Genomic DNA, 22,460 nt, shown 5'->3' with positions numbered 1-22,460 from the left:
TCACAACAGACCACACACACACTCAATCTCTCGATTTGGGTTTCACTATTTATTTTCTCGAAGACAACCTATCCTGTAGCCTATCTCCCAAAAAGGTTTTTGGGCAAACCACCTTTTTTTCTTCCATTTCGTAATTTTAGATTTGAAACCACATGTTTGCTAACAAGGAATGCTGCAAAAAAATACCCCTATGTTCAACAGAAGGTTTATGAGCACAATGTGTAATTATTTACTACAGTGTTTGAAGTTAACACAAAAAAAAAAAATGGAAAAGGGTAAGCTTGTACACCTAGCTGGTATAAGAGGAAAGAGGAGTATGGGGCTAAGGACTTCAAGGTACTAAAGGTACAGCAAACTTGTTCATGGGTTTATTTATTATTCAGGAGAACCCACTTAGGACAACTCCCCAATTCCCCTTTGACCTTGAGAAAAGGGAGGTTAAATCCCCTCTTAGTCTAGCTGAGATACATTAGCAGATTCATTACTGCTGCTCCTGAAATAAAGTCATTATTTTCTCAAGTATCACTAAAAAGCATCATTGGATTACTCTAGAAATACAACAAAGATTGTGGTTGAGTGATGCATATTGTAGAGGTTGTTGGCAGGTCAAAACCTATGAAACCGACCAACACAGCCTCAGAAAGACTTCAGGCCTCACTTTGCAGTACATGTGCAAAACCATACAGATTATTTAGCAAATTGGACACTAGTGAGGGGTAAGGGAAGGGGAAACATGTAACATTTAAGCACAGTTTTACTTAAAATGAAAATTACACTGTATCCACAGCCTAAGGAAACTAAAATACCCTAAAAATAACTGTGCTATAGTTTAGTACATGCAAAGGTTATGATTCACAATCCTACGTGAAATGGCCATTGTTCTCTTCTCCCTTGGTGATAAGTCAAAGCTATGGCAACAATACTGCAAAGCAGTGATTTTGCTGTAAATTGAATGACAAATAAGTGTCACAAGGGGAACAGGTCATTTGGTTGATTATAGTGATGGTGTCAGAATTTCACAGCATCAAGCCCATGTCTGGTGCGTAGGTTAGGGATCTGGTGTGAGGGTGGAATACGATCGTCGTCAATCACCTTTACAGAAGCAATGGAAACTAAAAGCTTAAAATAAAAAATATCATAAAAAGAAACACACTGGAGGCAAAAAGAAAAGCCCAAAAGCCACCAAATGCATCTTAATACAATGCACTGCTGCTCCACACCTGCCAATAGCATTGTCCAGTGTCAATTAATACTAACTTAACAATAATTCAAAACAAAAAAATAATCCTTGTGATGACGATGATTTTTTTTCATATCCAAAGTTCTTCCTTTTAGGGATTTAGAGGATCAGCCTCTTTCAAAGGCAGAATTTCTTTCCTGAAACCTTTGATAACCTCATTGTTGCGTTTCTCAATTTGTTTCTCTTCAGATGTTGTATTTGAATCTTTTTCCCGTCTCTGCATGCGTTCTCACCCAGCCTTGCATACTCCCAGTCACGCACGCAGCCAAGCACACACAACTCATCCGTCCATTCTCTCGCACATGCGACACGCGCAGCCGGACTCCTGGCCCCGCCCACCAGGGGGAGAGGATGGTGCCCCTTCGGGGCGTCTTGTTGGAGGAGATGAACCTGGCTCCTCAGCACTGAGTCCAGACATTCATACACAATGGGTCCATTCACACACATGTCTGATAGCGTGGCCGATTGGGGGAGGGGCACATTGAGGGTGGCGCCCTCTCTAGTCGGAGGACCGCAGAATTGTGATGGTTTGTGGTTCATCTCAGTTCATAATTATAGTTATATTCATTTCTGCATTTTGTTGTATTGTAATATTTCAAGATCTCTTGATTTCTTATTTTTGGATGTCCTTGGTTCTCCCCGGGCAGACATCGAGTTTTTTGTTGTCATTTGAAGTAGTTTTCCGAAGACGACAGCTCCAATAACACAGAAGTTATGTCGGCATGTCTCTCAACGCATTCGATGTAGATGTTTTGCTTGTTTGCAACATGTAGCCACTCATTCTCACTCGCACCCACTCGCCATCTCAAACTTCATTTGGGCTGGTTCCCCTGGAATGCCAAATGAAATCCACACATTTTTCTCTCAGATAAGATGCAGCCATGGATCCCACGAGCCAAGCACAATGGATCAAATTTCTCACACTCTCGCTCTCTCTCGCTCTTTCTCTCCTAATTTTTTTATGTTGAACAGAGTGCTGCATCGTGAACAAAACTCCAGAATACCCCAGATGCCGTCTAGAACTGGAATCCCTCGGCTGGCACGTTGGCTGAGTTAAAGCCGTAAGTTCCGCCCTGGATGGCCTCTGGGACTAGGCTGGTGTCTTCATCAATCTGAATGACAGACAATGCAACACAGTTTTAACAAAGTACAGGATATATGACAGTGGAATAAACACCAGTGGTGTTCAAAGAAAAGTGAGATTTCTAGAGCCCCATGCCAGTGACATTTGAAGTAAGTAGGGAAAAGTATTGGGCCAGTGACAGAAAACTTCTCCGACAGGGAATCACAATATCAAAAGTACTACTTTTTAAAAAGGAATATGCTGCCAAAAGCACTACAGTGACTTGGCTTTTAAACCAAAAATAATACTTTAATACTACTACTAATAATAATAATAATAATAATAATAATATTTAATTTTATAATACTTTAACTTAATATTCAAAGGAAAAATATGAACACACACACAATATTACTTACATCATCAGATGAGAAGAACTGATCAATAATTTCGTAAGCCAATTTGTAGATATCTTCATTTTCATGATTCTGCAGTTGCTCCACCTTTTCCAAGCCTGTGGGACAAAAAAACACCAATTTATACAGTATTTGCTCAACAATCACACTTTAAAACACGATTTTAGTACACAAAACCTTGATGGTACAAAGTGGATCTCACCTCCACATTCCTCAATGAGGTTAGCAATAGTTTCAGCCTCATCATCAGCCATCTTGAGGATATTGCTGAGGCCATCAAGGACAACCTGCACAACTTGAGCGTCCTTCACAGTCAGCAGGTTGCAGAATGGAGGGATCACCTGCTTCTCAATGAGGTGGGCCACCTGTAGACAGCAGATAACACAATGATGTACTGTCTATCAGTAATGTGACATGCTAGAAAAGGGAGGAATACTTCATTAATAGGGGTTCTACACTTCTACACAATATAATTTCCTTGTTTGGATTCAAAGATTTAAGTCACTAATAAATGTGATAATTGCCAATAGTGGCTTGGCAATTAAAACTGTCAATGAATCCTCAACATAGGAATTATTCTTCACCACCAGGGTAAAAGCACACAAAAGGAACAGTAATTTATTGAGTCCAAGTACTATAAAGAAAAGGCTCTTACCTGATCTTTCCTCCCACTTATTGTCAGATTGCTGATGGCCCAAGCAGCTTCCTTCTGAGTGCCAAAGTCACCCTAAAAATATATGCATTTAAGTAAGCAATACATATATTTGTTTGCTTTACTCTACAAAGAATCGTATATCACCTATTTATGCACTTGTCACAGAGCATAAAAAAAAAGGATGGATGCAAACCTTGTCAAGCAGATGAATGATCATGGGGACCAGCTTGGCATCAATGACGGCCTGCACCTGCTGCTGGTTGCCTGCTGTGATGTTGGACAGGAACCACACTGCCTCCTACAGGAGAAAAAGCGCAAATTACATTTTTCTATCAAGGAGACAGGCAGTTTCTGTTAATTTATTAAACTAAGCATAGTTTAAGTGTATACAAGCTTTATTCAAACCAAAGAAGCCAGTGATTTGAAGAATGACACCCTCAACCAGAGAGAAGGGCCCAGTCAGGGAAATCACATTGTGTAGGCTGTTATTAGGAAGACATGACTGTCCATTCCTCTTGATGAAAGTTGAAAACATTTGTCAAAAATGACCTTTTGTATCTAATCTGGATCAGAATCCAGAGGGTCGCTCAGAGAGTTTGACCTCTGGTCGAGACAGAGTGCTGTGGGTGGGGCCAGGGCGATTTTGAGGCTCTAATCATTGTCCAGGTCACAAAGGGGGCCTCATTTTATACGTGACCGGTCTCAGATGCACTCCAATATCAGCAGGAACACATGGTCTCAGCACCCTTTGGCCACCAACCCATGATATCACACATTCAATCACATGCATACAGACTAGTACCCTCCTCCCCTCACTAACTACAACTAGCCAAGCCGCTGAGGTCCTCTTCGTCATCTTCATCCTCATGATTCGCCATGCTGTGAAGTCCTAACATTAGCTATCTGTCCCATCTATTATCTGACACACAGCATTCATACTAGCACCAAGTCTCTGATTTCATCAACTCCAGATAACTAGTGTGACGGTTTGAGATTGTAGTGAGTGTGTGTGGAAGAGAAGAAAGAATATATTACCTTGTTGATTTTCTCCTTCGGGTGAGTGAGGAGGGCAGGGAAGTGGCTGAGGGCATCACAGTTGAGCACCACCTGGGTCTGTTCATCTGTGCCAGTCACTATGTTCCCAACAGCCCTCAGAGCCGCAGTCTGGTTGTGGAGAGGAAGTGTTAAATTCTTTCAATAATAATAATAGCCTAATTATTCATAGAGGACTTATTTCTAGATATTCAATAATGCTTGTTATACCACATACCAAAACTCAGAAAACAAGTTTTACTCAACAACTTCAGAGGTAGAAGTAGTCATTGGTAATTACAAAGAGAAAAAATAAAATAAATATCAAACTTTTGTTGAGCAGATTATAAAAGCTTCCTTAGTAGTGTTTGTTATCTATTAATGTATCCAATGTTGTGATATATCTTGGCAATGATGGCGCTGTTAGCCCATGGCTGTTTGTTTTGATGTATCATGAATTATAATCATTACATGTTGATTGTTTTGTTATGACTGTGTTAAGAATTCCTCGGGCAACACAAACTGATGAGAATGTGTAAAATAATTGAAATCCGTTTTTAAAACAATTTCAAAATCAGGTTTACCTAAATAAAACTAAATAGCACAATTCTCCTCTCCATACCTGAACTTTGACCTCTTGGTGACTGAGCAGAGGGACCAGGTGAGGGACAATGCCAGAGTCGATGACCATTTGGATCTGCTCGTTCCCAGCGTCTGTCAGGTAGGACAGAGCCCACACTGTGTCTACCAAGATCTGGAGGCAGCAAAACACCAAAGGATTGTAAATAATACATTTTGCTTTCTGCACAATCTTTATTAGACAGTGATAATTTAGCAGGGAATTTCATCTGGGAATTTAGCATAGGGCAAAGGCACCACAGGCTGCTTAAATTTGCTGTACTCACACTGACATCAGTGTGGTGGATCAGCACGCAGAGAGCTGGCAGGATCTGGGAAAGGAATTCAGAAAGAAAGGTCATTAGGTGGAGAAAATGATGATGAAGACACCAATTACATTTCTATGTGGTCCATAAAAGTTTGCTCATAGCTGCATTGGCTGCTGGATTTCTTTTCATTATAAAACAATTTCTGATTTATTCTTGATAGGCACTAAAATGCTACTGTCTCCACATGCAGCTGCAAAAATGAGCTAAACATGCTAAATGTGTCTACAAACAAAATAACATAATAATAATAATAATAATAATAATAATAATAATAACATAAATGAAGAATAAAGTGTCCAACAATAAATGAATGCATAATAAATATTGACTGGGGTTTACATGGAGCAGTTTCTTTGATGGAAATTCATCTGAAAGTCAATAATAAGCTCAACTAACTGAACTAACTAAAATGACAGTCTCAGAACTTTGTATCCATTTTTGCTGTAACTATTACCAAACTAAAGTGTTCTTTCCAGGAAACCCACAAAAAATGATCAGGAAATAACAGACCTGTAAAACAAAGTGTTGCCAACTGAAGGTGAGACTGCAAAACGTGTTGCAACTCCAGTGAAAATGGGTGTGATCCCTCACTGTCTTCCTACCCACAACCACTGACACACTGCCTTTCAAATGACACCACTTTACTTCAGGTACAGTTCACTAATTTTTTCTATACATATACTTTACACACCTCCTGGATCGTCTCCATGGGTGGTGGAGGGTCCTTATGGCGGCACAGATTGACCATGACCCAAGTGACATTGCGGAGGAAGGTGATGGGGATGGAGGGACTGATGAAAGAGAGCAGGGGTTTCACCACACCCAAGCTGATCACATAGTCTCTGCACTGAGGGCCATCACCTGGACAGAGCACATGCACACAGAGAGAGAGAGAGCGCATGTTGTCTTGGGTCTGACTGTATATATTTCTAACACACTCATATTCACACCAACAGCGACTTACCTATAATGTTGCCCAGAGCCCAGACGGCCTGTTCACACACGTTCTGGTGAGGAGAGTGAAGCAGTCTCAGGAACAGTGGTACAGCATCTACACATAAAGAAACAGATAAGTTTCGATCATGTGCTGCTGTAATTCAGGTACAGCACCATGTTCCTCAAAGAACTTATAAACAGGTCTAGTAAGAGTGATAATAGTTACCTTTTCATATAACTTTTAAATTCAACCACAGAACACTCAAGATAATCATGAAACATGCTTAATTTAGGCAGTCAAAGCTCACAATACTTAAACTCTGCTGTATAAGACTGCATAATTAACCAGTTTATGATGCAATATATTGTCAAGATTTATAATCCTGAAATTCAGTGACTGGAGCGGTTGCTATATTTTCAATCGATTTATGTTCCGGCTCGGTGTAATTGCTGCTATCTAGTATGATAAACCACATAATCTGAAAGTGAATCTGTGTGAGAAACAAAAATCAAGATGGAGGAAGAGGCAGATTTATTAAGAAAGAAAATATCACATCTACGATTTTGACAAGTGACCTTCTGCCTCGAAGTGGGCTGCCATGCTTCTGCCACGTGAAAATGCGAATTTGAATTATATTTTAATCCATTTTGATTACATTTGTTGAGCAAAATGCAAAGTCATTCTAAATATAAGTAGGCTGTGAGTGAATACATTGATTTTTTTAATGTCTGTTATTTCAACTGCTGTTGAAAGTAATTAAATAAGAAAAGAATAAGATTGTGAACATAACAGATGCAAGAGATGAAGATTTCTCAAAAGGTGTGTCAAACACAGTAAATGTGCAGCATTTACCCTTTTACTTGAAACATTGCAATGATAAAAAAAAAAAATATCAAAAAGAAAAGCAACTGAAATAAAATAACAGAACAGAAAAAGAAAATAAGTGGTTGTGATACAATGGCACTTACTTGACTGAACCACGGCTTGGGTCTGCTCTGAGGTCCCAGATGCTATGTTGGTTAGAGCCCAGGCTGCCTCAAACTGGAGAGACGGGCTATAGAGAGGTGGGAGAGGATAGATGGATGGAGGTGGCAGAGGCAATGGTAAAAATGAGTGTGATTGGAAGGGGTGTCAACAGTAAGAGCAAACTGATGAGTCATTTATGTTCTACCACTCCTGGAAGGTGAAAACTAGGACACATTTACATAACTGCAACACCGTTCACTTGTAGGCTGGGCTAAACCCTGCTGGCTCATTTACATAACTTTGAAGTGTACATAAACTCAACATGATCGGGGGAAAGGGCTAACTTGTACTATATTTACCGCACATGAAACAGGATGATTCACTGCTACATGCGGACAAACAGAATTACTGCCTGCTTACTTGTCATCTCTGTCCAGGCAGTGGACCAGTATAGGAAGGATCCCAGACTTTATCAGGTCATCTATCGGAGGGTTACGGTCACTGGACAACAACTTCCTACAAAAACAAAGGGGAAACAGAAGACCATTATTCACGCGCTCTTACTCACATAGCTTTACTGACATATACCAACAAAAAGAAGCAATTACATACACACAGAAACAGCTAAAGAATGTGAAGTATCTCCACACTGTCAATCACCCCACTTATGACCCAACACCTACGAGTAAATTCTGATGACATCTTTAAATTGTCAAAATAAAGCTGCAGGGTAGATTAAATAAATAAATAAATAAATATTGGAAGGTTAACATGTTTCATGAATTCGACTACCTTATGCTACACCTGACCCCACTTCTAAAGGGCCGAACAGCTGAGCTACAGTGCCATTTACAATATCCATTAATCAGACGGGGCTGACTTACTGTAAATCCCTGCTGTCTAACCAAGCTGGAAAAACATTCTGCCGCTCAAATTGCAACATTGACCCTGTATTTTACAAGAGGCCATCAATTTTATTCAGAAAGCCTCTTAAGACAGTATTGGTGCACTGGTGCAGAATCACACACTTACAAATACACTTGTAAATCAGATGTGATTCATGATAACATTATTGATGTGTAACAACATTTAAACCATTTCCCATGACACAAATTAACATTTATATTCACAAATAATAGGCTCCATGGCATTTTAGAAGTAGTTTACAAAAGTGTCCTCTTAAGTACTGAAAATCTCATGCTGTCAGATTAAACTAATCATTTCACATCTGTAATATTTAACATCTGTAAGTTTAATTGGTCGATTATACAGATTGCCACTTCAAGTTCGCACTCAGCAGACAGATTAGGATGCTGCTTTCTTTTTCGAATCCACACTAAAATCACAATAATATAATCCTGTGGTTGTTGGTCCGCTTTGCTTTCACACCAAAGTCAAAATGCACAAGCACCTGGTTGTACCCATGTATAGTTTGACAGTGTTCACACCAGCCCAAGTGAACTGATCTAGGGCGGTTAGGTGTGAAAGCGCTCTTCGAACTGTGATAAACAAGAGAGAAATCTACCACTAAATGGTTATAAAGAGACAACAAACAACATTCAGTTGTTGACCAACTACTGGTGTAAACTGACATGATAATCAGTAGAGAACAAGAGTATGAGGGATTGTGGTCCTACCTGGCAGCCTGAACAGCACTCAGCTGGACGCCCTGGTTATCACTGGTGGCATTCTACAAAAACACAACACACACAAGCAAACCAAGTCATACACAACATTTAAAATAATAAATTATGTCTCTAGAATCTGTATACTGTAAAATGTCAATTGTGATGCATGATATACATTACGATGAAATAAATAAATAAATCAAACATCCTACTTACTTGTACTATTGCTTCAAGAGAGGTGTTTTGCTGAAAAAGAAACATTTCGAAAAATTATCAGCCTAGAATCATGCTTCGACACACATTTGTAAAAACATACAGTATGTAATGTTAAGAGTTACAAAATGATCCATAGCTGGTCGATAACAAATTAGTGGTTTAACAAAAGAAAAAGTCAACCCCAGTAAAGCAGCAGTGCCCATTAAACAAAAGCCATGTGAATACTCAGAACCCTGGGAGGACCAGACGATGGATAACATACATCTGTTAGCTTGTCTTGCATTAAAAACAGTTATTCCTAAAATTGCTTTTGTTTGTGTAGTTGATAAAGCAGGGAGGACAGTCACCAAAGCACCACTGAGAACAGTGAGGGGAGGCTGGGGATTGAGAAATGCCATCAGGACAAACTAGTGACTTGCATTATTGTTTGAACCATTGTGGTGTTGTAGTCTAACAGTAAGCAGGCTGGACGTGCAGGCCAGCATTCAAACACGATAATTTGCCAACTGGCAACCTCACCTGATGTCCAGTACAGGGAGTTCAGAGCCCAGTGTAGACTGCCTCTGGTAGAGACTGTGAGTATCATTTTCAAACAACAACTGACCGTGACTGCAGGCTCTATTAAATAAAGTTGGCCAGTACTGATAAGCCAGTATTTGCAGCTAATTGCCTGTGCACCCTCAAATAAAGTGGAGGCAGGGGACTTGCAACAAATGACAGACGAGGGAAAAAAAAACAACCCTGCATGCAAATATGCGTGTAGTTGCAATAGATTTATATTGTGTATTTACATTCCATGACTGTGGAGGGAGATTAAAGAGATAACTGTAACCTATGGAAATTAAAAATAGCAGTGACAAGAACTCATACAGGAAAAAGAACAAAAAATTAAAAAAGAAATCTGAGAGACGGTGAAGAATTAGAAAACATCTGCTATATCAGAAAAGGGCATTTATAGTCTAACAAGCTCAGAGGCCCAAATTATTCATTTTGAGAGCTAACCACAAAGTGGGCAAAATAATGCAAAAGCAAATGTCCTCAAGGCAACACAATCAATGTGTTATTTCAGGCTGACTAAAAACAGTCCCACAGCACCAATTGGTTTGTTAAGTATTTAAACTAGATTGGCCAGCACACTTTCCCACAAAAGCCTCTCTAATGTCTTGCAGTGAGTCAGAGCAACATGTCATTGTTGATATATTGCTAAGCAGCCCACTTCGAGTCAGCCCTCTCAGTACCACTAGGCAGTTAGTGTGATTGAATTTCTGAACTGCTGAGTGGCCGTTTTAATCCAGCAATGCCACCGAACCCTGAGATCCATAGAGATGATGGGATTCTTGATTGATCCGAGTTTCTGTGACGTTGTTACTCTAAAACATGTAGGTATGATGTGTGACAACACTGCATACATTTATGAATGACGACTAAGATTATTTAGTCTTGGGCTTCAAGCCTCTGAGGTGCCAGGTGCTCAACTGAAAAAGTATGGACCCAAACAATATATTGCACATGTAACCACAATAACACTACTTGTCTTATCATTTTAGCTCAGTTATGGTAAGATTAATATTTACCTGAATTAATGTTTGCCTCAAAAAGGCCAAGTTGAGGGATCACTTTCAGGCCACTATGTGCATTACAAATCATTTGTGGTATGTATCACAACTGCCCCCAAGACCAGAACTATTACTACCAAAAGTTTTAATAATCATTTTATTCCCTGGTACCCTCACAATAGCTACTTTCTTTCATCTAAAAGTGAAAAATAAAACTCTATACTGGTGTTCATTTTGGAGATTACATAAGCAGGCAAGCAAACTTTCTCAAACATTAATAGAAATTTTGTGACCCAAAGAGCCCAGAAAACATCCAAGAGGGAACACAACCCCAATAGTTATACTAGGTGCATTGTCCCAACCAGCCCACAGAAAGACAAACTGTATGTTTGTTCACACTCACACCCCACCCAACTGGCACTGAGCAAGGACAGTTAAGGAGGCAGCATCACATGGCCAAAACGTCACCATGTCCTAAACCTCTAGAGTGTTTAACCAGTGAGACGAACCTAATGTGAAAAACCCCATGGTCAAACAGTCGGAGCAGACTCTATACGCCAAGCTGTCATTCCTACAGCTTCTGTGGTACCTTACAGGAGCTTCTGTGGTACCTTACAGGAGCTGTAGATTACTCTGTCCTGGGAACACCAGTCCTAAAAATATGTTGACTCGATTTTCTGGTGGCAGCAGACACATTTTGAGAGAGACACAACCGTACCGATCTGAAATCTCCGTCGACATCAGAGTCCTCACAGATGTCCTCATGGGGCACATTTCTCCTCTTCAGAAGGTGCTCATCTCTTTTGTTCTGTGGTGTAGGGAACAGAAAACATTACTTCATGCATATTCCTGCAGAAATTAAGTATACCGTCTATATCTTTCAGTACATTATTTCAAAGATAAACTGCATGTAAGAAGTCAGAATTTAATTTGGTAATTACTGAAAGTCACGGGGTGTTTGTAGATAATAACATAATGTAACACAAAAGTGATTACCTTTCTGAGTTCCACAACTACCTCGGTCCTCTGTCTTCTCATAGTCTGTGGGAGAGATAGGATATGAACATTATACAACAACTTTAATCCCAACCTGCCTTTGCCCAAGAGAGTTAACACCAACTACAACATTAAATCCGGGCACAGTCTGAGATCAAGATACAGTTTGTACAACCAGAGCAGATCAGCAGTCTCAGTCATACCTGGAGCATAAAGTCAACAGCCCACACACTGCATATGACAGCACCCAAACACACTTAACACCAGTCTGACCTAATATGACTCAGCTTAAGTTACTGTAAGACCATTTCATGCGTCTTAACAAGACTGCTAACACCCATATTCTTTGACAGAAACAAGTTTTATCAGGTTCTTACGAAAACATCAATTTATTAGACACATTTAGCTACAACTACTGAAGCCCTGTAATAAATCCTACCTTCATGAAGGTTATAATGTCCAATATTTTTTAAAATCTTTCAAAGAGGTGTTGGTTCTAATATTAGAGACTGGGGTTTGTTTCTGCTCTTCAATCATATTGTATTATATAATAGAAGTGTTTCTAATATTTAGTCTTCCAGCACTGCTACCCATGTGCTTGACAAAATATAAGAAAACCATTTCAGTACAACATACTCTAAACCCCAAATTCTAAAATGACCATGAAGTTGAAACAACCCCTCCTGAAAACAACTAACGTTAATGAACATTGTACCCTTCGTGAAGGAAGGATTTGTTGAAGGTCTGTTGTATTAGACTGCATTAGTTTAAACTGGATGTATCTAATCAACCGGCAACTGAATATATGGCGCATAAAAAAAATTATTCTTTCCGAAGAGAAGAGTATTGTTGTAGTTGCAGTTAAATACTAAATGTGTCTGTGACGCTTGTGTGTGTTCAGTTATTAACAGGTTACTAGGCGAGACAACTCACGTCTAATGGCCTACCTAGCTACAGAAGCTACTTGTCAAACAGGATGTATGAGTATATCCTGTCATATGCATTTTAAGGGAGCCCGCCTGAAAACAGCACCATCACCTGCTGATATTAATGAAGCAGAACTCTACGTAGATTTAGTGGTAACTTATGGATCCAACGTGTAGCTTTGATCCGCCAGTCATGTGATCGCGTTAACTAGGTGGTTCTGATAACCTTGGTTTCTGGGCTTGTGTAACCGTTAGTAACGCAAAGGATAAAAATTTAACACTACGCCACGATGTAAAAGACCCAGGTAACTGGCCAGCAAAGAGGCTGACTGGTTTCCGCCATTGTTTTTGGTGATAAGACGGGGGAGGGGTGGTACTGCAGCCACCAGCACCACCGAGCTTATCGTTAGCAAGCTAGCACGCAGTTTGGCTAACTGCAGTATCAAAATAACGCTATTATGCCGCTTGCCAATCACGCAAATATCCCCTAAAGATAACTGGAAGTCAGTTATCTGTACTGTTGAATGTACATTAAACATTTTGAAAAGCTAACACCGAGCTAAATCGACCCGGTGGATAATATGCTTCAGTTAAGCTAGCATGTTCCCCGTGGGCCTGGCTAGCAGCGGGCTAGCAGAGCACATCCAGCGGAGGCGATGAACTCCGACCAGCTTTTCTGACATGTTTTATAACCACCGCGGTCATACGGCGTTAAGAAACCCAGCGAAACGCACAGGGGAAACCGCCCAGCAAACGCCAGTGATCTAACACGGCTGATCCATGAAGGCCCTGGCCGGGGCTCTGGGCACAAAGTTGCCGATGGTGGAAATTAGAAACGACGTCACAGGGAAGCCAGGAGGCGAAGCTGGCCGCGAACAGAGCGGCGGCGGCGAGGAAAAGAGGACATCCTCGCCGCCAATCTGCAAAACTTTTACCTCCAAATCACGGCCCTTATTCTTGAAATTCTTCAGCCGCTGGTTGTCCAGTTTCTCGCTGTCAGCCATGTTAGCAGTTGTGGTTGCGGTAAATACAGTTGAACTCGTGAATTTAGCTAGTGAGCTACCCCCTTTTTCTAGTTCCCTTTTCTCAGCCTTTCGTAGCGGACTATTTTTTACAGCTCTGTCCGCGGTGCATACTGGGAATGCCGGTGGTGGAGGGCAGCCTCGCTCTGGCGTGGAGGAAGGGTGGGGAAATCCCCTGTACTCTCATTGGTTTCACGTCCATCTGCAGGGCGCGCCACATAACACTACACATTCATATTTGATCATGATATTCAAACACAATTAACATCCATTTCTTCTAGTTTGTTAACTGCTGATCATTTGAGTTGCATTACGATGAGAGGTGTTCCTAATATTTAGAGCTGCCACACAAAGTTTTCCGTTTATTAGGAACACCTACTTTAGCTAAAAGTAAAGCAGTCCAATATACAATCGTGCATCTAAAGATTTGTTTAGAGTGCTGTCTGACTCTTAGAAAAATAATTCCATTTTGTTTTCTAATGTCCTTTTTACTTATACTATAATATTTGCTTAGTAAGATTAAAAATACATATTGATTGTGTAAAGAGTTTGTTGTACACATATGAAACATTTAAATCAACCAGTTACATAGAGAAAGCATGGGAGATTGGAAAAAGACCTTAATCATGATAAACAGTAAAATAATAAAAAAAAAACAGTTGTTATTACTTGAATATATTATTTGATAGAATATAAAGGTAGGCTACAATGTTGCATGTTTCTTATTGCTCCTTTTTACTTTTGCTTATATGTTTTGTAAAACAGGTGTCATGATCCCATGTGGTGCTATGAGCCACAGCATTACACAGAAATAAAAATTAAAATAGCCTTATACACTTGTAATAGTAAGTATTTTTATTCAAGTTTGGCACTTACTGTAAATACACTGTTGAAGTAGCTTACTTCTTTACTTGAGCATTTTTGCTTTATGCCACTGTTTTTCATTTTACTTAACTTTATTTATTTATGGTTACTTATGACTTAAGACTTTTCATGTGAAATATATGATTATCTTAAAAATGTGCTAGATTATCAACCAGGCAAAAGTAAGTGTTACTTGATTTTAGTAATTTGGTCAACAGCAGTTTGATAGATAAGGGAGTCTTTATTATTATACAATTTACTTGTCACACAAGTAAAACACAGGGAATATTGTGCTGTGTGCCGAAATTTCAGGATCCTTACATGCAATGTAATTTTTACTTTTTTGTATTGCAACCTTTATTTAAGTGAAGAATCTAAATAACTATTCTACTACTGATTTTATCACACAAAAAAAAAAGAATCACCTAATTCAATTCTAGGTATTTTTGAAGAACTTTATTTCAGTGCAACAAATAAACAAAATAATACTGAAACAGCGCCAACACACGTTCAAATGAGTTGACAGATGTATTGCTGTTGTTTTAATATGTTTGATGCAATAACATATAGGCTATAGCCTACTTTACTTCAGTATCATATGTCTGAAGGAAGTCTTTGCAATAATTTAACATATTGTGAGTCAACACTGGCAGTTCCCAAATGAATAAATAAAGTTTGTATGAAATAGTAAGCACATAACAAGACATCCTTGTATTTTGATATTGTGATGTTAAAAATAATACAAATAAATGCATAACAAATAAAGAAAAACTGCAAAAATGGAAAAGAACATTTCTGTTTCTTATCAGTGAGCTTCCCGTGTACAGTGTGTACACTGTCAGACTGAATTGTCTCAAATGTTGTGTGACATGTCCACTGTTTTCTCAAAAACACTCTGATAATCAAAGATTGCAAACAGAATCCTTGTGGTTTATCATCAAAGTTATTTCTCTTCCCCATGATCCAGTTAAAGTTTTATCTTCCGGATATTAAGACTAATCACAGTGTTAATGTCATCCTTCTTATTACCGCCTCCTCTCATTTGATCTTACAGATGCCACAGTGTGGCCATTTGCCAAAGACTCACAGAGGCAGGCGAGAAGGGATCCAACACATGGCATGAATGAAACTTCAAAAAAGATTTTCATCCATCATCTGCTGCAGAGCAAGACCTGGTTCACAGCTGTGATACTGAAGCCCTTTGACTTCATCTTAACTTTAATGTCTTCTTGAGTCCGCTTCAGTGGGGTCTTCATCAGATAGACTATCCTCCTGAAACCTTCTTCTAGCCCCATGCCAGTGGTGGCTGAACAGGGCTGGATGAACCAGGCTCTGCCCTCACACACTCTTATTAAGTCCAGTTTAAGGCAAAGTGCTTCTGGGCTTAGTGCTCCTGGAAGGTCCTGTTTGTTGGCAAGGACCACGAGAGGAACTCCTCTGAGACTCTCATATCTCAGGACCTAGTAGGTGGAGAAAACAAAGTAAAGAACACTTGAATAACTACAGTGCAAAACAAACTTTTTAGATGAACCTGTCCACTGCATGAAGATAATGTGTTTGCTAAACATCCCATCAAGTGAACACTTTACTTTACCCTTCCGCTTTCGTAGCATTTATAAACAATACATAAACCCATAATATAGAATACTAATAAATAATTTTCCTCATTCAAAATGACTAAAATGGCATCTACTCTACTAGCTTCCCTCTCAAAATCCATAATCTATGAATATGCAAACATCAGAAGTTAAACTGCTGGATGTAGTGAAAGGTCCATTCTCAGTGTAATCTTCTACATGCCACTTGTGTAACCTGCCTTCTAACTAGTTTGAAATATCCAAACTAGTTGTGATTGTTCCAAAATCTTAACTTAAACTCAGATTTAAGGTGAGCACAGAGAAACTTTCTCCCTTCAGGAGATAGTTTTCTAGTGTCAAATTCTGCACATACATCAATTTGCACAGAGAAGATCAAACATCCAAGTGAAACAACAATAAGCAAAACACATTTTTGAGTGGAGGGAGACTTAAGTATTCATACACCACTTATAAAAGCTAACTAGGAGTGTTAAAGTAAAGTTTTATTCTTAAAGATAATTAAATATTCTTTGATTTAATTACCCGATGGAGTTCCTTGCGGGCCTCTTCCAGCCGTGTCTCATCCCAGCTGTCCACCACAAACACGAGTCCAGCTGTATCAGTATAGTGATGCTTCCAGTGGGGCCTCATCTTCTTCTGGCCCCCCACGTCCCACACCGTCATGCTCGGGCTGCTCCTGTCAGTCTCCAGCGTCTCCACATTGAAGCCCACAGTTGGCACGGTCACCACGCTCTCGTTGTACATCAGTTTGTAAAGGAGGGTTGTCTTCCCTGATCCGTCCAGGCCCAGCATCAGGACCTGTGCTTGTTTCTGAAGCTTGGATCCACATACACCCATGTCCTAAAAGTGCAGTCTCTGTCTATATCCAAAAAGGTATGTCTATATGTCTATATCTTCTTCTTGTGTGACTGTAAACTAAGCTGTCTGCTCCCTCTGTACTGTCTGCAGGCTTAGCGTGTCTGGCCTCTTATGGAGACTGCCTACAATCAGTATGTTTTATGTACACACAGGCATAGTGATCCCTCCCCTCTGTTGTGATGGGATTCCTTCAGTCCCCTGCGTAGCTTTCGGTAAAGCTATTTATATCTAAAGTGACGGTGCAACTAAGTGAGGCGACATGCAGTTCTCTGGTTTCCACAGCACCCTTGGTGGCGTCACATCACACCTGCCCCAGATCATCATACACACCAGCAGCCAGGAAGTCCATGTTTGGAGGATTGCGTTTCTTCCTGACTGGATGTCCAATAGCAATGAGATCACAGGGACATTTTGATGGCCCTGGCTGATGGGTAAATGTGGTTTTATTTTTAGTCTCATAATTTATAGGCTGGGTGTGCAGCTCCCAGAAAGTTTCTGGGAATTTGATTAATCTCAGATGAATTAAAGTAAAACATCACAATCAGTACAATAACAATAAATGTAACAATTTGTACTTTTTAATAAACATCTGGGCATTATATTTCTTTCTCATGCTGGACGACCTCGGGTTGCCCTGATTAATTCTGTATGACCATCTAATCTTAACCTGGACTTCTTGACTGGACTGTAGGCTAATTTATATGTTTACTTTCTGGATATGTCAAAGGTTGTTGTAGCTGTTCTCAGTTTTATTACATGGGATTCAGACAATCTATTTATTGACCAGTATGATATGATTAAACTCCAACTGATCAGAGAATCAGAAAAAAAATCAACCGTTTATTGCTCAGTCCAATATACCTAGCGGTAAATGTGGACTGCTGTAATGAACATCTTCTAATCACCCAGCAGGTGGCACAGACTGACTAAAATGAAGCTTGTAGTTAAGGATCACAGTCCCATTTTAAGTGCACTGTTTAATCTGCTTTGCTGCATACAGAACAAAGAAAAGACAGAAAAAGAACAAGCTCTCATATTTGATGGGAATATTGATGTTTTTGTTGGATTCTGTAAATCTGTATTGCATATCGGTACAGAAGTGTCTTATTGTTATCATCATCATCATTATTCTTTCATTATATTTTTTTTAGATGAGATATTAAGTCACCAGGATATACACTATGTAAAGGCATGGGTGTTTTTTGTTTTTGATAAATGTGTGGCAATTTCTTTATTCTCCCTATGCTATATTTGAACAATATACTTTGTAGGTAACAAAACACACACACACACACACACACACACACACACACACACACACACACACACACACACACACACACACACACACACACACACACACACACACACACACACACACACACACACACACACACACACACACACACACAATGATATGATCATTTATCATTTTAATGTTATCTTTTTGATTTACATTTTAAAATGTCTTAATTCTTTTCTTTACAGTTTATTAAAGTCAACAAAAACAAGTACAAATGCCACATAAACATTCTGTAACATATGTCATCAAGGAAGAATGTGAACTGAAAAAGCGCAAACAGTTTTATCTGGTATATATCTCTGAAGTTAAACAATCCAAGAACAGGCGCATTGCTTTCTTCACTGCTATATAAACAGTGGAGGGGTGATACTAACATGAGGACAGTATGTACATTCATCTTACAATTTCATGTCTCTTGGAGACGTTCTTTCAACAATGCTATTCTACATGTGAGTTAACAAGGTATGACACTGAGGTCGTGCAGTGTGCAAGGTATGATCGACTGCATTACATTAAAAACTGAGAAGTAGTTTTGGCAGCAGACTTCATAACAGGAAATAACCAGTTAAAAAAATAAGGCAACAATAACGCATTTCATTCAAAGGCTTGTTACATTTTGAGTTGCAGTTCAGAGAAACTGAGATCAAACAGTAATGATCAGGACGAAGGACTTTTCTCTTGACGAGGATGATATTAATACAAGACACTTCAACAGTAAGTTGTCAGTTTGAGTATATTTATATCTCATGGGCATTGTAGTAAATGATAATGCATGAAAAGTCAGATAACAGAATAGCATGTCAATATGTAATTAAAGTCTTTTTAAAAGGGTTGTAAATGTTACTGTAAATTTAGATTAAGTAATATTAAAGTTATAACTCCCAATTATTATTACATCAATTATTATTATTATATTATGAGATACCTCATTATTTTTTCCTACACATTTGAACAGAAACGTTCAGTGTTATTAGATAATCATATTACTTTATGAGTTAATAAACCAATAATTAGCAGCTAGTGTCATAATATGATGTTACTACAATATCACTACATAATCAGGAAATGTATTGTACCCATTTAAAGTTACTCTTCATTAGACTTTGACATACTACAATATTATCAGACAGTTACTACATTATCAGTGGTTACATGGATCCTGATAAGTTGGGGCTGAACAGTAGTGGTAGTCGTACAGACCAAAACTAGTCTCAGCTTTAAAGTCTTAAAAGTTATCAACAATCAAAACAGACATGAGAATTTATCAGCACAGAAACTAACACCGATCTTTTTAAGTGGACTACGACATTCAAAGAAATAAACTTACAAAATGGGGAAACTCACTTCATTCTTCATTCAAACACTTGATTCATCCTCACATCAAGAATTCTCACGTTCAGCAAGTGTGATATAATGATGGCATCGGTTCTATTGCTGTACAATATGACGGTGATATTTGAACAAGCATAGGCATATTATCATTTGCATTGTTCATGTATAAAGGGAATAAATTCATATTAATGATTCGCACCAGTGATGCTTATTGACTGAGGAATAAAATAACCTGCCAACATATTAAATATTCAGTGAAGTCACTTGGTAGATGTGAATACAATTAGACGATATGGAAACACAGAGTTAGGTAACCAAAAGTATAAAATTAGTGGTCACATAGACATTGAGTGAAAGACATCATGTTTGAAATAATATGGAAGAGGAACTCCATGCTATCATGTGTGTACTTTTAATCTGTCATTATTGTATAGACAATGAATTGGTGGTTAATGTGACACTTGTGTGCAAGTTTATCACACAAAGACAGACATCTATCACTGTTGCTCTTCTCTCTCTCTCTCTCTCTCATACATACACACACACACACACACACACACACACACACACACACAAGTGTGTGCAGACTCACGGGCGTACCCCATAGCTGCACAAAGCTAGACCTGTTTATTTGCATAACAGTGACTCAAGCTCACATTACGGTGTCTCAAAGTTATGGCTAAGACTAAATGAAAGAAAAGTGTCACTCTGACAGCAGGAAAAGAAAAGGACGGGGGCGTGGTTGGATGCCTTGAAGAACTAACTTCTGTAAATATCTGCGATAGAAATAGTTCTTGCTCAAAAAATTGCGGGCTCGGTTTTTAAATCTTTCATCTTAAGCCTATTCTTACTTATATTCAAACATAATATATAGATACTGCATGTGGTTGATGGACGATCTACTGCTCGTTGCCCTTGCCTTTAAACTTGACCACCATGACTGTGATGTTGTCAGGACAACCACGATAGAAAGACTGGAGGACAATACTCTTGGCACCAAAGTGAGGCTCATCCAGTCGTTCCCTGATGAAGCGAACGGCCTCCTCATTGCTGAAGGTGTCCCACAGGCCATCGGACGCCAGGATCATGAACTCTGGCTGCAGCTTGTTCAGGTCAAAGGACATGATGTCGGGATCAGGAATGACCACGTTGAGGTTCTTCAGAGGATAATCGCCCAGAGAACGAGACATGGCCAAGATGCCCTGGACACGCCACGAGCCATTGAAACTGATGAAACCACCTGAGTAGGAGGCCAGAGGAGAAATGGTTGGAAAGTGAGAAAGCAAGCAGCGGGAAGTTCAAAAAAAGAGGAGAGGGGAAGTGTTAGAAAGAATGTGAGGAAGAATTAGGATAGGACACAAAAGGAAGGAGAAACACAAAGGTAAGAAGAAGAGAGGAGAAACAGATGCCTTCTGTTTTACTGTCACTATAACACCTTCCTCTGAATCAACTGGCAGCACGTCTCCTCATTTCTATCCAGTGTGAGTCTGCTGTGTTCACATCAAAATGCAAATAATAATAATATGGTGCCACTGACATGTTTTCACTCACCCAGTGCTCACCGTTAATGCTCATGGAACGAATTGTTTATGGTGGATAAATTTCAATTTATGTCACATCCTGCAAGTACAGCTGTGTGTCCTCAATGGCTCCAACAGATTTGCAAGCAGGGAATTGTAGTGGAAATGACTGGAAAAAATGAAGACTTCCATACTAGGTCAGGATGTCTCCCTAGTTCCTAATGAACAAGGCCATAGCCGGGGTTTTAAATACTGAGGTTGGGAGTTCAGGCCACTGTGGGCTATAAAATATTGCTGTCAGCGTTCCAGAAAAACCCATTATGTGTAACTTTCTATTATAAACTAAAATCCCCAAATTCCCAGAAAAAGCAGAGGACATGACCTCTGTATCCTCAGTAGTGACTACTTTAGCAGCTACCACCTCATTAGCTAGCTGCATTGACATAATTGTTAGGAGATGTTATGTACCCAATGAATTAGTAACGAGAGAGACTTCAGACACTCCTAATGTCTTAAACACTATGAGGTATTAACCTCAGCAGTTAGCTGCTGCTGGCAGTTGTTAAGCTAATAATTGCATTAATTAGCAAGCATTTCTGCCCTCAAATAATAATTAGACTTAAATTATTTGTACAACAATGGCATTTAGCTCTTTTTCAATCATTTTACACTGTCAACACTAAGTTTATTGAAAATGCAACATTTCAGTAAAAGTCGCCACAGACCCACAAACCACAACAACCAATGAGAAGGAGTCAAATCACAAAGACCCAGGACAATTACACCACCAATAATTGATTTAAAAATCCCTAATATGACACCAACAATGTATATTAACATTCACAGAATAAAATAGAAAATAGTAAATAAACACTGGTCAGACAATACAAAATAAGGAGTATCACTCAACATTAGTTTTAGTATCATAAACGAACTGGAAACCTTCATAACTTCTTCATAACATTTTAAAAAAAATCACACGGGAAATTCAAATTTTAAAGGTCATCTTAAATATAATTAATTATTATTAAGGAAATACTGAGTAAACTGTCTGAAATTACAAAACACATTATAATTTCAAACCTTTACTTTACTTACCTTTCCACTGTATTCTGTGGATCATCAGACACTGTTGGTCTAAGTGTTTGTGATTTGACTTTTTTTTTTTTTTTTTTTTAATTGGTTGTTGCAGCCTGCAGCTCTAGTATCAAGAAGTTGTTGTTTCATACTGTAAGTTTGATGCCAGAGGAATGTGACTGAAACATTACATTGTTGCATTAAACTTAGTGCAGAGATGATGTGAATTTGAACTTTCTTCAGCGTGATTTATTTTTCTCCTGCTCGCCTGTCTAACGGAGTGCATACACAACACTTAATTTAGTTTT

At 39.1% G+C, this 22,460-nt stretch overlaps 3 protein-coding genes across 3 annotated transcripts in view; all 3 read right to left on the bottom strand.

The window, feature by feature from the left end:
* Positions 1 to 30: 30 nt before the first annotated feature.
* kpna4 (karyopherin alpha 4 (importin alpha 3)) lies at positions 31 to 13,741 on the bottom strand. Its single transcript, XM_056373248.1, has 17 exons — positions 13,514 to 13,741; positions 11,653 to 11,697; positions 11,375 to 11,464; positions 9,101 to 9,130; positions 8,894 to 8,946; positions 7,677 to 7,772; positions 7,259 to 7,344; positions 6,318 to 6,404; positions 6,045 to 6,214; positions 5,312 to 5,356; positions 5,029 to 5,160; positions 4,410 to 4,538; positions 3,568 to 3,672; positions 3,375 to 3,446; positions 2,922 to 3,084; positions 2,723 to 2,817; positions 31 to 2,352 (listed from the first exon to the last, which is right to left on the bottom strand). Exons 1-17 carry the CDS (start codon positions 13,580 to 13,582, stop codon positions 2,257 to 2,259), a joined length of 1,563 nt encoding a protein of 520 aa, XP_056229223.1. The 5' UTR covers positions 13,583 to 13,741; the 3' UTR covers positions 31 to 2,256.
* A 957-nt stretch (positions 13,742 to 14,698) lies between these two features.
* LOC130167260 (ADP-ribosylation factor-like protein 14) lies at positions 14,699 to 18,224 on the bottom strand. Its single transcript, XM_056373256.1, has 2 exons — positions 16,585 to 18,224; positions 14,699 to 15,924 (listed from the first exon to the last, which is right to left on the bottom strand). Exons 1-2 carry the CDS (start codon positions 16,897 to 16,899, stop codon positions 15,616 to 15,618), a joined length of 624 nt encoding a protein of 207 aa, XP_056229231.1. The 5' UTR covers positions 16,900 to 18,224; the 3' UTR covers positions 14,699 to 15,615.
* Positions 18,225 to 18,336: 112 nt separating this feature from the next.
* The window catches only part of ppm1lb (protein phosphatase, Mg2+/Mn2+ dependent, 1Lb), a 46,835-nt gene continuing 42,711 nt past the window's right edge, over positions 18,337 to 22,460 (bottom strand). The window contains exon 4 of the mRNA XM_056373255.1: positions 18,337 to 20,795. Within this exon, the coding sequence (XP_056229230.1) occupies positions 20,455 to 20,795 (341 nt within the window). The 3' untranslated portion in view covers positions 18,337 to 20,454. The remainder of the gene's footprint in view (positions 20,796 to 22,460) is intronic.

This window comes from Seriola aureovittata, chromosome 4, assembly GCF_021018895.1.
Source record: "Seriola aureovittata isolate HTS-2021-v1 ecotype China chromosome 4, ASM2101889v1, whole genome shotgun sequence".
In the NCBI taxonomy this organism is placed as follows: Eukaryota; Metazoa; Chordata; class Actinopteri; order Carangiformes; family Carangidae; genus Seriola; species Seriola aureovittata.
This window is presented reverse-complemented; position numbering and strand designations above follow the sequence as displayed.

Bases quoted from the DNA above. Each gene is read 5' to 3' on its own strand.
- kpna4 (XM_056373248.1), bottom strand. From the start codon at position 13,582: ATGGCTGACAGCGAGAAACTGGACAACCAGCGGCTGAAGAATTTCAAG. The intron at 11,698-13,513 runs GTAAAAGTTTTG...TCTCTCCCACAG, and splicing joins ATAAGGGCCGTGATTTGGAG to ACTATGAGAAGACAGAGGAC. The intron at 5,357-6,044 runs GTGTGTAAAGTA...TTCCTTTCCCAG, and splicing joins CCATGGAGACGATCCAGGAG to ATCCTGCCAGCTCTCTGCGT.
- LOC130167260 (XM_056373256.1), bottom strand. From the start codon at position 16,899: ATGGGTGTATGTGGATCCAAGCTTCAGAAACAAGCACAGGTCCTGATG. The intron at 15,925-16,584 runs GTAATTAAATCA...TCCACCTACTAG, and splicing joins CCCGCAAGGAACTCCATCGG to GTCCTGAGATATGAGAGTCT.